Genomic DNA, 16,301 nt, shown 5'->3' with positions numbered 1-16,301 from the left:
AAGGACCTACTATTTCTTTCGTAAGCACACTTGAAGGGACAAATTCCATAATGGACACTTTACCTTGTGGTACTTCTCAATAGCATCATTGCCGAATAAAGCCGTATCTCCATGTCATCCATATTGTCTTGCTGCTGTTTCACTGTAAGTCTCGTTAAGTAACAGGTTTCGCTTTGTAGATCCAATACCACGCATACCATTGAGCCAACCATACAGCATTCTTGCTTGAGATCCGTATCCTGTTGCTGCCACAGGTACCATAATCCAACGTGTCCAAGCTACAGTAAATGAAGTGTAAGTTAACAATAGCATTCGCTTTTCATGTCGACATACCCATAGTAACAATAGGCTGCGACCCTCCTTGATGACAACCAGTGAAAGCATACACACGACACACGACGCCCCCTTTGATCTCGTAAAAACGCGAGAACAGCAAACTACACGTGAACTTTAGAACCACAATGTCCAGCTTGAATAATAAAGGAATAGTGTTGATGGAACGTAAACATGTTGTATTGCAGTATTGGAAGCTTGAGCCATGGGTAAATCGCGCGCGTACTTGTTGCCGGAATGGTTCATAACCGGAAAGTGTCGCCATTGGACCATGTTCCCACGGACGCTGTACATTGTAAAGGACAGCAATTAACGCGTTGTTTCAGGCTGGAGACATTACCTTTTGTGAAGTAGTGAAGAAGAGTGGTCTCTTTGTTCCTCCTGTTCTCTCCAATTCGTGCACTCCATGCCACCCCGCTTGCTACAGCTATTACTGTTTATACGTACCCTCCACAATATCCTATGCTTTTAGCTCCATAAGAATGATCACTGCTCAAGACTTCGATTGAGAACAGCCCTTAATAAGGTTATTAGGTTCGTGCGCATCACATCGATCGATTGTCATAGCCCAATTCCTGAACCAACTTGTGTAACCTACTGTGTAACCCCTACCAAATACATGTTAACATTCCCGCTTTCCACCTTTATCTCGCTTGCAGTTTCCCTTTCAATGCTGAAAATAACCAAGTGATCCACCCCTTGCAATATCTAAGCTGATCGTACGATACCCAAAGTATTAAGTGTTGGATCCAATCTTTCATTTACTACAAAGTCGAAGAACACGTAGACACGGTATTGTGGACGATGCACGTACATGATACATATGGGAACAATATAGCCAAATTGAATAGGGTACATATGGGCGAAACATGGAGTCATTAGGGATAATAGTGTCATCCTATACTTGATTGCTGTCGTCATGATCACCCTTCATCCATGATTGCAAAATAGTGCCGTATGCTTCGGCTCGAGTATTCCAGTATCATCCATAGCTGTGAAACAACTTCCTTTCGTCAAAGATACAAGCCCCTCCTCAATTCCATCCCAACTGTCCTCTTCCTCATCCGTATGCATAGGGTATGATTCATCGCTCCTATTGATGACGCGCCAAGCAACCAAAGCAACATCCCAAGACTTCTCATCACTGCTCTTGATCGCATCCTTCCATCCATAACCATTGTAAACTAAATATTGCGGTTGACATGCTTCCTTTTTCCTATCCAGCTGTTGGTCGGATCCTTTTCTGGTCATTTTCCATCACAGCTCAACCAGCTAAAGGTTACTTGTATTGTGGCATAGTTGATGGCTGATAGCGCATCATCCAAAATAGACATCACGCTCCAAAGGGAACCGAACCAGACAATGTATACACTTCCTTTCATCCCATATACCAAACCAATATTCAGATCCATATCCATATCCACAAGAAGTTGTATGTATTGATGCAAGTTGCTACGCGTAAATAAAGCTACTTCTATGCGCAATGGCTATCTGCTGTTCACGTAAACAAGAGCTGGCGGCAAGTTGCTGCAAGTGAAGAACGCTGTTTGAGACAATGGAGAATTAAGGCCTTGCTAATAGCAACTGCTGGAATGTTCTCGCTGTTACGATTGGTCGTGGTAGAGGAGCGTGTAAGAGCATGCGGTTATGGCTTCAAGAGATCGTGTGTTGTAGATGAGTGACAAGAAGGCTGTGCACACGCCATGGAATTGCCATTCAGCCAAAGGCAATCGGATCAAGACAATATTTTGATTGACATGAGGGGTCGAAGCAGGACAATCGTTCGCATAGTGGTAGTTGTACTTGAATGGGGCAACAGTTGAAAATGTGAGGAAGAGACAAGATGTTGGGAATGGAAGAAGTTGAAATTAAGTGGATTTTCCCAAGTTGGTTGATACTCCTTTATTGAGCGTTGTTCAATCAAATCCGTCAGGATCAAGGAAGTTGAATGATGACGATAAAGGGTTGAGAAGCTATTATAATCAAAAATTACGGTTACCGGATTGGGCAACAAAATGAATGGGAGGATGGGCTGCATGCTGGCATTTTGAATCCACCTTCTTAAATAGTGTACAAGAATCATGCATCGCCTGTACTGAATGACTCAAGTTACACAAACACGCCCTCTTCATCTTTTGCTCTATTATAGTCATACTACTTGACAAATGAACAAAGACTCCTTTTTCATATAGCATCACGCTTACAAACATAAAGGTGCCTGTATCTCCGAACTTTACAATGAAACGTGGGGTCTTTGATAGAACAACGTGCTCGGCTTGGCCAACTGCACCTTGGGTGAAAGTTTCACGATCAAGCTTGCCAATCCCAGATTTTACTGTCGCCATCAGCCAAACTGGAACTGGGGGTCGACCTCTTCGATGACGACGACCAAAAACAGCTTTGGGCTAGTTGCGACATTGAACATGAAACTTTCACACAAGGTGCAGTTGGCCAAGCCGACCACATTGCTCTATTCAAAACCCCACGTTTCATTGTAAAGTTTGGAGTTACAGGCACCTTTATGTTTGTAAGCGTGATGCTATATGAGAAGTGGTCTTTGTTTAATGTAAAGTAGGTGGACCCTGACAGAGCAAAAGATGCAGAGGGTCGTGTTGTGTAACACAGCTACGTTTGCATGAATGAAAGGGTCAATGTATAATTACTTTATGGATCATCTAGGAACAGACATGTATTGCTAGCTAACGGCCACTTTTATCCAACCATCATTGTTGCGAGATCCATTGCATGGGAACGATGCCCCTGCTCTAGACATTCATTTCCATGATTAAAGTAGGTTGATCCGAGCTGATTTGACTGAGCTGCGGTCAAAGAGAGATTACATCACTCTGGACATAAAGCACGCTCGATGTAGCTCAACCGATGTAATCTTGTGTGAGCGTAACTCAACCAAATCAGCTCGGATCAACCTACTTTAATCATGGAAATGAATGTCTAGAGCAGGAGCATCATCCACCTACAATAGAATGCACAAAAGTTGGGAATGCACAACAGTGGCTATTAGCTGCCAATGTATGACATAAAAGTGAGGGTTGCGTATCTTTCATGCATTGTCCCTGAAGTCCTGACTTTTTAGCTGAGTTACCCAAAGAGGTCCTTCTGCATCTTTTGCTCTGTCAGGGTCCACCTACTTTACATTAAACAAAGACCACTTCTCATATAGCATCACGCTTACAAACATAAAGGTGCCTGTATCTCCAAACTTTGCAATGAAACGTGGGTTTTTTATTAGAGCAATGTGCTCGGCTTGGCCAACTGCATCTTGGGTGCAAGTTTCAAGTTCATCGTGGCTAATCCCAGATTTCGCGATGTCGCTACCAGCCAAACTGGATCCGGGGGTCGACCTCTTCGACGACGACCACCAAAAAATATTTTTTTGGGCTGTTTGCGACATTGAACGCGAAACTTTCACACAAGGTGCTGTTGGCCAAGCCGAGCCCATTGCTCTAATAAAAACCCCACGTTTCATTGTAAAGTTTGGAGATACAGGCACCTTTATGTTTGTAAGCGTGATGCTATATGAGAAGTGGTCTTTGTTTAATGTAAAGTAGTATGACTATAATAGAGCAAAAGATGCAGAGGACGTGTTGGTGTAACTTGAGTCATTCAGTACAGGCGATGCATGATTCTTGTACACTATTTAGGAATAGTTCAAAATGCCAGCTAATAACCTAGTCCTCCCCATTCTCCATTGTTTCCCAAGCCAATGCATACGAACGATTGTCTTGCTCCAGCCCAGCATGCCCATCATTGAACTTTCTTGATTCGAGATGTTTGGTCTGAGCAATCCTCAAACAAAGGAACATCATTCAACACCTGCTTAATTTTCACTTCTTCCACTTCCACCTTATTTTCTCTTCCTCCCATTCTCAGCTGTTCACCCCATAATGTCAATCCTACAACTGCCTTGACACGATTGTCTTGGACTGGATGGCAAGTCCATGACCTGTGCGCCTTCTTGTCACTCTTCTACAACACACGTGTTTCTTGACACTACACACTCTCTTGTACACTCTTCTACCACGATCAATCGTAACAGCATTCACTCCAGCAGTTGCCATTAGCAACGTCTTTACTCCATTGTCTCAAGTTACTTGCAGCAACGTGTCTTGCAGCCTTGTTCACGTGAACAGCAGATAGCCATCATATAGAAGCAGCTTTATTTACGTGTATCAACTTGTTTTCAATACATACGAATTCTTATGGATATGGATATTGGTTTGGTACATTGGGTGGAAGGTATTGGCTATATACAACGCGTGGAAAAAGAGCTCTTGCTGTTATGCATCCTTTGTCAACTTGACCTTGATGATGGACGATTGATGCATGCAAATTATTATCGCTACTCCATGGCAGCTACTAGCATCCTCATCATCCTATGACACGTCAAGTCGCCACCAAGCATCAAGTGCCACCGCATGTCTATCCATCCATTTTTACACAATGCACTCCCAAGGATAGAAACTCCCCCCTCATCGATGTATCTCTCGGTTTGGAGGAATTCGTTGTACCTCTCAATCAATCTATCTCTTGTGAATGGTATTGGATTAAAGAATTACTTTAGCAATATGACATTGCGTTGGTCAATCATTTCGCAGCTTCTATCGTGTAAGAGTCGTTCTTTTTGAATTGGACCTCGTCGTATGTGGGCGTGGTATGGATTGTATCGTAGAATGATTATGGCATGACAAATGCAGGATTGTAAAAACGTATAGCCACTTGCAAATGCTGTGATAAAATAAAGAGAGAGCCTGATTGATTCATTGTATCTTGAACAAAGGCTGTAATCGATAGCGTAACACAAGTTCCCTTTTGTTTTGTTATTTAGATCTTCTTGTAAGATGGTTACTTTATTCATACATGACACGTGAGGCTATTGTAAACAATGACAGCGTCTTAAAGGTGATGCTATTTGCATTAGCTAAAGAAGAACAAGCGGATACATAGAGGAGAAAAGGAATGAAAAGTAGCCTCATAATGCATACTCCTCTTTGACGATAGAGCTTCTTTGGTAATACCAGCGATAGGACGATCATGCTACTCTTCTGGATGCCACTTTATGGGATTGTTTGAAGATCCATAGCATAGCACAGGGAATAGAAGAATCAACAGGTTTTGAGTATAACAACATAGTATCACAAGCAGCCGCTAGAACAAGCAACAGAATCCACAAGGACTAAAGCTGCTGCTGATAAGTAACGTAAAAGATGTAATTGAGCCAAAAGTGAATGAGGCAGGCTTGCGGGAATTTCAGCGTATGAATGGAGAAGGTGGATTTATGCAAGTTTGCAGGAGTCAGTGTTACTTTCTTTCTCTCTCTTTCGTGTTTATCGTTTTCCCTTTCAACTTCAACGTAAGCGTCGTTCTTCTCCACCTTTCCACCTTCCAATTGGTTACAATCGCTCACGACATTCGCGTGCCTCATTACAGCAACATGAAATGGACCGATGCTAAGGGGCCCATGGGTGTCAATCGTGACCAAGTCGTACTCGAATGGTTGAAACAGCCAGGCAATTATGAAAGATTTGTAGCCGCTGGTGGTTATGCCAAGCGATTGGGTCGAGCAGACGAGACCAAGCATGACGTTGCAGGGTTGGTGTGCACTTCGTTGCAGAACGCTGGATTCGAGGGTATTAGCGAGCATGCTGTGGCCATCAAGTTGTCTATCATGGTCAAGCGCTTTAAGCGTGCACATGCACTGGCAACAACAGGTGGTAAGTTAGGGATATGGGATCATCATTTATCATTGGCTGATGTTATGTGTGTAGGTCGACGAAAAACAATCTTACGTGCCTTTCCTCACTACTATGAGTTGGTGGATCATATTCGAGATGCGGCTTGCGATGACGAACGTCAAGGTACAGATCTTATTTGCAAAATCCAGAGACACAACATCATCCAAGGCGATCGACTCCGGCATAATCGAATGACCAGGATGGCGGATCATGGAGACAACCTTATAGTCCAAGAAGCTCATCAATCACAATCAACACGTACAACCACAGTGCATCTTCAAAATGGTCCTGAGATGGTTGAATCCTTTCATCATCGTCAGCTTTATCAAATGATGAATCAGTTACTGCAACAACAGCAGCAAATCCTGGACCAACAATCACGCCGAGACCGCCTTCAAGAGCTCGAGTTGCATGTATCATTGATCCAACGCATGACGGAGGCAGGATTCACAAAGGAGGAGATCGGAGAGCAACTTCAAAAGTTCCAACAATAGTCACTTGCTGAATCATTCATCATTACACGCACACACACACACACACCCTTGGCATACATAACAATCAAAAAGGATCAACTACAACTACAACTTGCAGATATATAGTATACTTATTGGATCATGTACCTTATTCCGTATTTCATTGTCGATGTATGCAGCAAATTTAAGGACATTAAAAGTGGTTGGTTCTTGTAATTTCATTATGTTTGCAATGATGCTTATATAAAAATCGACCCATTTCGTCACCTACATCCACCGCCCCTCACTACTCTCATCAATGACGAACTTTTATTTCTACTTTGCCGTCATCATCACCATGCTTTTGGTCTTTCAGCAAGCAACATGTGCCTTGGATCGCGATTTCTGTAAGGCCTACGATAAGGATAAGGCTGCTTGTGAACATGCCGGTTGTCAGATGCGCCCATATGCTCGCTATGGTTTAGTCCGTAAGTATCTCTTTCTTCATAAAACTATGTATGTGTGCTATACATACAAGGACTAACATGCTTTATTTACAGCGATGTATGGTTGCCTCGCCCCACCTCAATCGTAATCTGTTGGCGTTGCCTCTACTGTAGAAGACACTACCTAGTAGTAAGATGGAGACACATTATTCATAAACGTTATCTTAAGTTGCCCCATTATCTATCGTCGATCATGACATTTTGCTGGACTTACAAAGTAGCACTGAGTTGATATCTACATTATGTGCTACTCCTTTATGCATACTCTACACAATGAGTGGGGTCATTGGAAGATGAACTTCTTTGTGTGGTATAGAGCTACCATCATTGTGTCCTTCAACAATGAACCAACAAGCTAGCTTGTTCTTTATTGCCATAGTACACGCACCTTACAATGAACCTTTGTCAAGCTGAGCGAAACGTATATATAACCTAGATTTGTTAAATCCTATTTTACATCATCCCTTGCTCTAACCTGATAGCATTACAACCTATCCCATTACCACGTCTCCCACTACCACTACCACTACAACAACAACACTTTATCATGCGACATCAACTCTTTCAAATGGCCATGTTCGCTATGTCACTCGTCTTTCGTCAAGCTGCAGGTGTGGATCGCCAATATTGCAAAGAATTCGATAATAGGAGCATTGAATGTGAAAAAGCTGGTTGCAAAATGGCTCCTTTTACCAAAGTTGGTGTCATCAAGAGTAAGTACCAGCCAAAGATTCCAGCAATAGCTCACTCACTAATGACGCTTTGCCAAACTCAAATAGCGTTTGTCCCGTGCGTTCCACCTTATTAATGCGTACACTCTCCCACAAATCAAGATTCCGAGATTTTTAGTATTGAGTAGACGTATAGCGTACATTGTTTAAAAATGAATGAAGAAAGTTAAATGACTCAATGCTGTCATTGTTCAACATCGCCATAGAGGGTTACCACGTTAAGCAAATGCCAAGTCATGTGAAAGTGGTGCTGTGATCACATTGGGATGTAGCGTATGCAACGCGCAAACTTTAATGTACGAGGAAATTTATCTTGCGAAGATAACAAGCAACTTGCGTTTCTTTCTTTTTCTTTCTCTCTCCTTTTTTGTATTTCCTTTGGGCTGTGACAACAAAAGATGGCTACGTTTGATATCAATAACCGTGTAGCTGTTGTTACAGGTGCATCTCGTGGTATTGGCAAAGCTGTGTCAAAGGCCTTGGTTGAGCAAGGAGCATGCGTTGTGATTGGTGATTTACTGGACAAAGAAGGTCTACAAACAGTACAAGAGCTCAATAGCAGTCGTAACGAAAAAGTAGCTGCATTCATGCATACCGATGTCACTGTCTACAAGGACGTGATTGCTTTGTTTCGTTTTGCTGAATCCGTTTTCGGTGGTGTGGATGTAAGCAGCACGCTTTACTACTATGCACATACAAAGACCCGCGTGACTCATGCTTCAACCACCAGATTGCATTTCTCAATGCCGGCAAAATTAATGATGCCGATAACCTCTTTCTCCCTCTGGATGGTTTGTTTGTTTGTTTAAGGACAAGATAGTGCTGATGGTGATGGTAACCACGCACACGTCATGGTAGATGATAAGGAGGCCGAATTGCCCAATACCAATTTCCTTGGTATAGTGAAAAGCACCAAAGTTGCTGTGTTGCACTTGGCTAAACGTGGAGGTGGTGTCATTGTCAACATGGCATCGACGGCTGGATTTCAATCATGCATGCAAGTATTTCTTTATATCCCATCAATCAGGCTTACTCATGCAAGGCTATGTGTATAGGCAACAAGCACACTATTTTGCAACCAAACATGCGGTAGTAGGGTGGACTCGTAGTATAAGCAGCATGCTTAAAGAGATATGTAATGTGCGGGTCAATGCTGTGTGTCCAAGCTGGGTCGGTATGTATCATTATCATCTAGGTTGAATGACACTACTTTTTATTGACACAGAGATGCATATGTACTACATAGACACAGAGATGCATAAAATGTATGCCAATGAGGAAGGCCCTAATCCATACAAGATCCTTGTTCAAAACTCCCCTTGTGCCGATATAGAAACAGTGGTCCGTGGCGTGATGACATTGATCCAAGACACAACGATGAATGGTAATAGCATGATTGGGAATGTGTCAAATGGAAGGCTTGCTTATCTATCATTACAACAGCCCAGACGTTATTAACCCTTCCAGGAGATGTTATACGGATCCAGGAACCAATACCACCCTATGGTATGTTGACAGTCAAATCATGTTGATGGATGCATTTACTAAGCATGTAGCATAGAGGAATCAGCGACGCCTGAATATTGTGCTATTGTCGACAAGTACCACGATGCAACGATAGCGTATTACAAGCACCAGCTACAGCAAGCAATGGAGCGTTATAAGCAAATGTAATAAAACATCGATTTATTTTATGCGTGTAGAATCGCTTTTGTATTATTCCATAGTAATTTCATATAGCCGTTGCGTGGATACCTTATGTCTCAAGTACGTAGCCATGGAAATAAAATGCACGTGACAAAAGATGTCAAGAGCGGAATCTCGGAGGAGGTAGCCCGTGGTCCTAAGTTGTGATCGTTTCTATTACTCCATGAGCTTTAAGATCGCAAGCCGGGCTTTTCGCATTGCTACTCGACACTATTCAACTCGATCGACGGCACTTCGGGTTCTTGGCATTGAGACGTCCTGCGATGACACTTCGGCTGCTGTTGTAACGTCCGATCGACGCATTTTATCTGAAGTACGACATGGACAACGAGACATGCACGAACCTATGGGTGGCATTGTGCCGACACTTGCAAGTCTTGGCCATTCACGCAACCTTCCCAATGTTATATGCCAAGCACTCGATGAAGCAGGGTTATCAGTCCATGAATTGGATGGTGTTGCTGTTACTCGTGGTCCTGGGTTGCCACCGTGCCTACCAGTGGGATTGAATGCTGGCAAGACGTTGGCTGCTGTATGTAAGAAACCATTGATTGGTGTGCATCATATGGTAAGAAGTCCCCTTTTATATATCTACAAAGTATCCATTTAACGATTTTGAATTGGGTAGGAAGCACATGCATTGACAGCAAGGTTGACAGAATCCATCGCACCAGCCTTTCCTTTCATGACCCTTCTCATCTCCGGTGGACATACCATTTTATTGACAGCCAACCGCCTTGGAGACTATGAGATCCTTGTTGACACTATGGATAATGCTGTGGGTGAAGCCATCGACAAAACGGCACGTCTCCTTTCGTTACCATGGGAAGGGAGTAGTCCTGGTCCTGCATTAGAACGAGCAGCTGCCCAAGGTGATCCCAATCGATTCCTTCAACGACTACCAACACCACTCTTAAATGACAAGAAATCAACGTTTGCTTTCAGCTTCTCGGGATTAAAGACGGCTGTTGCACGACTTGTGGAAAAAGAAAATGTATCAACGACTCAAGATATCAATGATGTGGCAGCTGCTTTCCAAGCAAGATGTATTGGCCATATTGAACAGAAACTCAAGCTGGCCCTGGATCGAGAAATCACATTCAACAAAAAGCCGTTATCTTCCTTGATTGTGAGTGGTGGTGTAGCAAGCAATCGATATTTCCGTGACAGGTGAGCTAGTAGATGGGGATATTGAAAACGACACGTTTGGCTAAGACATGTTATCTTTCTCCTAGATTACAATCAGTGACAGCCGCGTATGGATTACCTCTCGTTTGTCCACCACCTAAACTATGCACAGACAATGGTGCCATGATTGCATGGGCAGGAATAGAACGCTTACAAGCTGGTCTTGTCGATGACTATACCATCACAGCCTTGCCGAAATGGTCGCTTGAATCGCTCAAAGATGCATTATAATAGAAGATTGATTGTATATTAAACATTTGACATACCACCATTCATTCAACGCACATGATACTTTTGCAACTTTTGCTATTTGTATTTACAAAAAAAAAGGTGGGGGACACTATAGGTTCTCTTTCTATGATAACTTGTGGGAGCTATTCAATGGTTCACGCCGTGGTGGCTTTCTGCTTCTTGTTCTTCTTGTTACGTTCCTTCTTCTTTAGGGAATCCATGTATGCCTTGATCACAGTGGTATACGCATCATGAAATTTATCCAAATCATCCCCAGCAACCTATCATACATACATACATACATCCAATGATTCAGCCATGATGCTCCTTTACACACAGTCGAATTGATCCTTACCACAGTGCTAATCTTCTTATTCTTAAACGACGCACGCACCAGGCATGGATACTGATCGTTGGCAAGTTCAAGGCGTGTTGTCAATCCAGCAGCGTCTTGTTTTGGCATGGTCTTTTTGGCAATATTCACTCGGTTTTCAGTCACTAAAAGAGAGAGAGAGGGAGAGAATAAAAGTGAGTTTGGACATGAACGCCACCATCAGTTCGCTTGACCACGTACTTCGCTTCATCGTGACCGATACAGTTCCTGTTCCCGATTTCCTTGAATCCTCATACAGCTTAGCTAGCTCGGTTGTAAACTAGTGCGATCAAGTTAATAAAGAAACGAGGATCATGGTGTAAAAGACGATGGCGTACTGCATTGGGCTCCATATGCTTCATGTTGGCGGTATGTTGGCGGTTTTCAAACAAGACAAGATGCCCTTTCCAGCAGACATTGATTGTGTGTGATGATGATTTGGACAATTTACTCCGCTCTACACATTCACTCTTTGATAGCCATGTCATCCCTTTTTGCATTTGGACCTTTTCATTATGAGATTCATAAACTGCATTGGTGACAATGATACTTTTAAAGGGGGGCTCTATACTAGCATAATGCCCATCTTGGTACAAAAATTGCGTGTCATTAATATAAAAGTATATACATGAGAAATGAAAGAGATGGCTATGCGTCAATAGGATGCGTGCGTGTGAGGTGAGCGATTGAGTGGCAGCGTGAGTGTGAGTGTGAGAAAGAGAAAGGGCAAAAGGGGGGGAAAACAATATCTAAAACGAAATGGAATCTAGGCAAAGTATTGGGATAAGGTTTCATAGGTAAGGAAGATGATTGCACTTGTAGGCATACTTCGAGCCACTGTCAAACCACAACCACGATAAAAGCCCTTGATACCTCCATTGGCATAAATATCTCGTGTTGTTTCCATGAATGTTCGTGGAGAAGTCATTTTCAAAAGCTCGCCATCCGTTTGCATGTATGATTTGACGACATCCACCGGATAGAATGAGAAGTTGTAACAAGCGCCGCCCAATGCACCAGCCAGCATAAGATCCGTTGCACCCAATTCCTTTTTGCTGGAAAGACCCCGTTTCCGAATAATAGCATCACATGTGTACTCGTATGCACCAAACCAAAAGGCGCCTCCTCCTGCTTCACGTAACAAGGTTGCCAAGTAGCCTCGATAGAATCCAGCCATACCATTTTGCTTGAGCGTGTGACTGATAACATGAAGGGGTCCTGTATAACGAATGGAGCGAGTGGTAGAGGTATCCGCCAACTGAACCTGCAGCTTGCATTTCACCAACTCGACCGGGGTCAATACAAAAGAAGCAAGGGCACCCGATGCTGCACCTGCAAGCACAAGCTGATTCAGGCTCAAGGCTGGTAACTTTTCTTCGGGTGTATGAAGGAGTGTATGTCGTTCTTCTGCTGAGGATGCTGCACAGTACCGGATCAAATGTTGTACTTGACGATATCCCACAAAGAGAGCTGCATTTTCAATCATGGATCCTATCATGGGTGATGACATGCCCTATAGATGGATGATATCAGCCACACATGCATTCGATTCCCATCCTTCCTTCCATACCTTGAATAAACCACGAATGCCTTCTTGCTTCAATGTAACTGTCAAGCAGTGCAAAGGTCCATTGAAATAGGGACGATCCAGTGGCTGTGTTTGCAGTCGAACTTTGACAGTGTCAAATGGATATTCAATCACCTTGCCCACCATACCAGCGATCTGTAATAGACGCTTTTTAATACAATGCGGATCCAGCAACGAGCGCTGATCTTACCGATCCAAACAACAAGTCTTCCATTTGACGGCGCATATTCGATTTAGGCTCGATAAAGACGGCATCGTCGACAGGTTTTATGTTTGCGAGGGGTGAAAGACTACTGTGTTGCTGTGGTGATTCCATATTGATAATAAAAGAAAAGAGAGCGGAATTGTTGTTGTTGTTGTTGAGGTGGAGGTGGTGGTTGAGGTGGTTGAGGTGGGTGAGCAAAGCAACAAGGCGAACAAAAAGCTTTATTTGTGTATCGAGATGAGTCATAAACTAATATCTTCCCCCCACTCTAATTCAAACCCCACACACAAACTGACCACATTGTTTCATATTGCAACCATTATATTTTATATACGTATTTGTAAATGAAGATTGATTTAAACACACTCTGTAATATCCTTGGGGACCCAGTTTTCACTGCCAAAGTCAATAAACAATCGGTCGTCCTTGACGACGAACATGCCCTTGAGTTGCCAAGTGGTAGGACCACGCAAATCCTTGTCGGTCTTGATACGAGCAGCTCTGTATCGCTTTGCAAGCTCCATACGCTCCTTATCCTCAGCAGCTCTATCAGTCTTTGCCCATTCGGCAGTCTCATGAGAGTATTCCTTGATCATATCCTGATAATCTTGGAATTCACCAGAAGAAGGTTTTGCCAAGGAGCCAGCCTTGGGAGTATCCACCTTGAGTTTCTCATCCTTTGTCTTTTTGTTCGCATCACCAGAGATAAAGCTTGGGAGACTGCTCATGGGCACGTATTTGGTTAGTTCATCCACGTTCTTGGTAAAGTGAATCTTGCTGGCAACCACGGGATCCAACAAAGGTGTGATCAATGACCAAACTATATACCCACGTTGTTAACATGATGATGAACGATGACTTCTTCCTCATCCACACCGCCCACCCCCCCCACTATGATCCCTTACCAGTAGAGAAAACCCAAGGTGCCTTGTGAATCAAACATTGACCAAGAGTCTCGGGGTAGTATGCTTCAAAGCATGTTAACAAGAACTTGACAAAGTCGAAATCCTATTGACACACGTACATGAGCCACATTATCTATACACGCATAGAGTCTACACATACCATGTTGGCAAGTGTGAAGCCTTCCATGTTGAATACAATACAAGCGGTTTCCATGGGCTGGTTCACCATGAGACGAGAGCTTTCCATGACAGCCAGCGTCATGAGCTTAATGACCTCGGGATCTTGATCTTCCTTGTGATGGAAACGAACATTGATAAAGCTTCATGGAAATAAAATAAGCCATATTGATCAATATAACCTTTTTTAAATAAAACACTTACCAAATGCCTCGATCACTCTTATCAGGACCACCAAGGTATGCCTTTCCGGAATGAAGGTTCTTGATGAACGATTCACCCATGCCCTTCTTGAGCTTTTCCAATTCATCACGCAAACCAGTTTCACCAAGGGCAATGATATCATCAATGCGCATCACCAATCGCCAGCGAAGAGTGTTGATGAGCATGTTGTAAGCAGCATCGAAATCCCATTTACGAGCACGAAGGTATCGAAGCATGACGGCATCGGGGTTATCAGTACCCACCATACTCCAAAAGCTGCGTTGCAATGCTTCACCAGGGATCAAAGGAATGGCTTTTTCAAGAGGTTGTGACAACCAGTTGGGGTCAGTGGTGGCACCAATGAACAAGTCAGGTTGCTCGGAAGGTTCTTTTTTGCCACGGCTAAAGAAACCACCCTTCTTGGCAGGAGCAGCGTCGACCTTGCGTGGTTCAGCAGGCTTTGAGTTGGGATCACCAGGTTGCTTGAATAATTCAAAAAGACGTCCCCATAACTTTTTAAGCATGGAGGTCTGATCAGGAGTCAAATGATGAAGATGACCTGCAACGAGGGCAGCTTGAACAGCGTCAGTGGATGCGGGAGCCATAGTAGTAGTGTTGTGAAAAAGAAAAAAGAGTGTTGTGCTTTGTAAAGGATGAAGGATGGCCCTGAGTTAACCCTTTATAAAGGGGAACTTTTATGCTCCACAAATACATTTTTATTTCACGGTGTACAAACCTAACGTATTTAGGCGGTTCAAGATGAGGTATGCAGCTTGTCGCCCTGAATAGGCAATGCCCTCCCCAAGCCAGAAAGAAAACACCGCTTGTCAATCCGCTCACTAATCGACGAGCACGGTCCATGCAAAAAGTGCACAGACTACTACTATTACTACTTGTTGTCAACTTGTCAATGGCATAACTTTGGAGGACCCCATTTTCCAAAACATCATCCCACCTTTTGCCTTAAGGTATTGTACTTTGCTATATCAGCTATCAATGGACCAAAGTATACATAGCCATCTCAGGAAGAAGCTCATATGAAATATAATCATGTCCGACTCGAACCCCAAACAAAAAAGGTGACCCACCAAAAAGTCCCCGCCAAAAGGTGGGAATTTCATACGCGACTCAAGCTCTACGATACGCTTTCATGTACTTAGACCATTACGCCAGCCACTACCACCACCACTACCACCACTACTCAACAATTAATCCATCATGCCCCAGCCGCTTCTACTTTATAATTCACATGATGCTAATTCTCCACACCAATCTACTGTTGACTGGAACTTGTTGTTGATCATGTTTGTGCTACAACACTGCTATTCAAAATGGCAGCTTCCACATGTTGGCATGCTGGATCAGCACTATGCAGCGTGCCTTTGGTGACTTTTTTTTTTGTTGTCATCATGATGATGAAGCATGCCAAGATTTCAGATTCAGGATTGGAGTTTGCTGCATGTTGGCTCTTCTCAAAAGAACAATGTTGTGGCGGTGATAATATTAGTAGTGTGGTTGTTGCATTAATAAGGTTCGATTTAACGTAATGCTGTAGACGTTTGTGTTGCCTTGAAGCATATTGTTGTTACCGAAATGGCATGTAGACAATCAAGACGCGTCGCCCAAAAGCATGTGATTTTGACCTTTTCACTCTCATGCAGCGTACATCGCCGTCATCCACCTACTACAACAATAGCAATTCATTCAACCGCTAGTCAACAAGATGATCTCTTTTTGGATACCCCGTGACCTACTCATCTAAAAGGAAAACTTGATGACAATCACTTTTTGTATCATGAAAGGAATTTAATGATAAACGAGTCTAGGATGCGTTGAAAAAGGGACCTACCATCATCCATATCCATCATCATCATCATCATAATACACACTTGTGACGTTGACATGTCATTAAGGTACCAAAGTGGGGGAGCGGGGAAGAATGACTCAA

The 16,301-nt window shown here is 43.2% G+C and overlaps 7 protein-coding genes across 7 annotated transcripts; 4 read left to right on the top strand and 3 right to left on the bottom strand.

Moving 5' to 3' along the window:
- Positions 1–5,785: 5,785 nt before the first annotated feature.
- Positions 5,786–6,580, top strand: O0I10_007624 (uncharacterized protein; the record flags this gene model as incomplete). The annotated part of the gene is made up of 2 exons (XM_058487638.1): positions 5,786–6,065; positions 6,120–6,580. The coding sequence occupies 2 exons, from the start codon at positions 5,786–5,788 to the stop codon at positions 6,578–6,580; spliced, it is 741 nt and encodes a 246-aa protein (XP_058341689.1).
- Positions 6,581–6,857: 277 nt separating this feature from the next.
- O0I10_007623 (uncharacterized protein) lies at positions 6,858–7,133 on the top strand (the record flags this gene model as incomplete). The annotated part of the gene is made up of 2 exons (XM_058487637.1): positions 6,858–7,026; positions 7,099–7,133. The coding sequence occupies 2 exons, from the start codon at positions 6,858–6,860 to the stop codon at positions 7,131–7,133; spliced, it is 204 nt and encodes a 67-aa protein (XP_058341688.1).
- Positions 7,134–8,173: 1,040 nt separating this feature from the next.
- Positions 8,174–9,449, top strand: O0I10_007622 (uncharacterized protein; the record flags this gene model as incomplete). The annotated part of the gene is made up of 7 exons (XM_058487636.1): positions 8,174–8,440; positions 8,506–8,566; positions 8,634–8,772; positions 8,831–8,949; positions 9,022–9,159; positions 9,219–9,281; positions 9,337–9,449. 7 exons carry the CDS (start codon positions 8,174–8,176, stop codon positions 9,447–9,449), a joined length of 900 nt encoding a protein of 299 aa, XP_058341687.1.
- A 196-nt stretch (positions 9,450–9,645) lies between these two features.
- Positions 9,646–10,901, top strand: O0I10_007621 (tRNA threonylcarbamoyl adenosine modification protein YgjD; the record flags this gene model as incomplete). Its single annotated transcript, XM_058487635.1, has 3 exons — positions 9,646–10,050; positions 10,111–10,652; positions 10,718–10,901. The coding sequence occupies 3 exons, from the start codon at positions 9,646–9,648 to the stop codon at positions 10,899–10,901; spliced, it is 1,131 nt and encodes a 376-aa protein (XP_058341686.1).
- Positions 10,902–11,056: 155 nt separating this feature from the next.
- Positions 11,057–11,636, bottom strand: O0I10_007620 (uncharacterized protein; the record flags this gene model as incomplete). The annotated part of the gene is made up of 4 exons (XM_058487634.1): positions 11,057–11,182; positions 11,257–11,399; positions 11,476–11,554; positions 11,613–11,636. 4 exons carry the CDS (start codon positions 11,634–11,636, stop codon positions 11,057–11,059), a joined length of 372 nt encoding a protein of 123 aa, XP_058341685.1.
- A 404-nt stretch (positions 11,637–12,040) lies between these two features.
- Positions 12,041–13,178, bottom strand: O0I10_007619 (uncharacterized protein; the record flags this gene model as incomplete). Its single annotated transcript, XM_058487633.1, has 3 exons — positions 12,041–12,787; positions 12,845–12,997; positions 13,053–13,178. 3 exons carry the CDS (start codon positions 13,176–13,178, stop codon positions 12,041–12,043), a joined length of 1,026 nt encoding a protein of 341 aa, XP_058341684.1.
- A 245-nt stretch (positions 13,179–13,423) lies between these two features.
- On the bottom strand, positions 13,424–14,958 carry O0I10_007618 (uncharacterized protein; the record flags this gene model as incomplete). The annotated part of the gene is made up of 4 exons (XM_058487632.1): positions 13,424–13,887; positions 13,973–14,075; positions 14,133–14,292; positions 14,354–14,958. 4 exons carry the CDS (start codon positions 14,956–14,958, stop codon positions 13,424–13,426), a joined length of 1,332 nt encoding a protein of 443 aa, XP_058341683.1.
- Between the last annotated feature and the right edge of the window lie 1,343 nt (positions 14,959–16,301).

The sequence above is a fragment of the Lichtheimia ornata genome (genome assembly GCF_029851405.1).
Source record: "Lichtheimia ornata isolate CBS 291.66 chromosome Unknown scaffold00037, whole genome shotgun sequence".
Lineage (NCBI taxonomy): Eukaryota > Fungi > Mucoromycota > Mucoromycetes > Mucorales > Lichtheimiaceae > Lichtheimia > Lichtheimia ornata.
The sequence above is the reverse complement of the archived record's forward strand: the minus strand, read 5'-3'. Positions and strand labels throughout refer to the sequence as shown.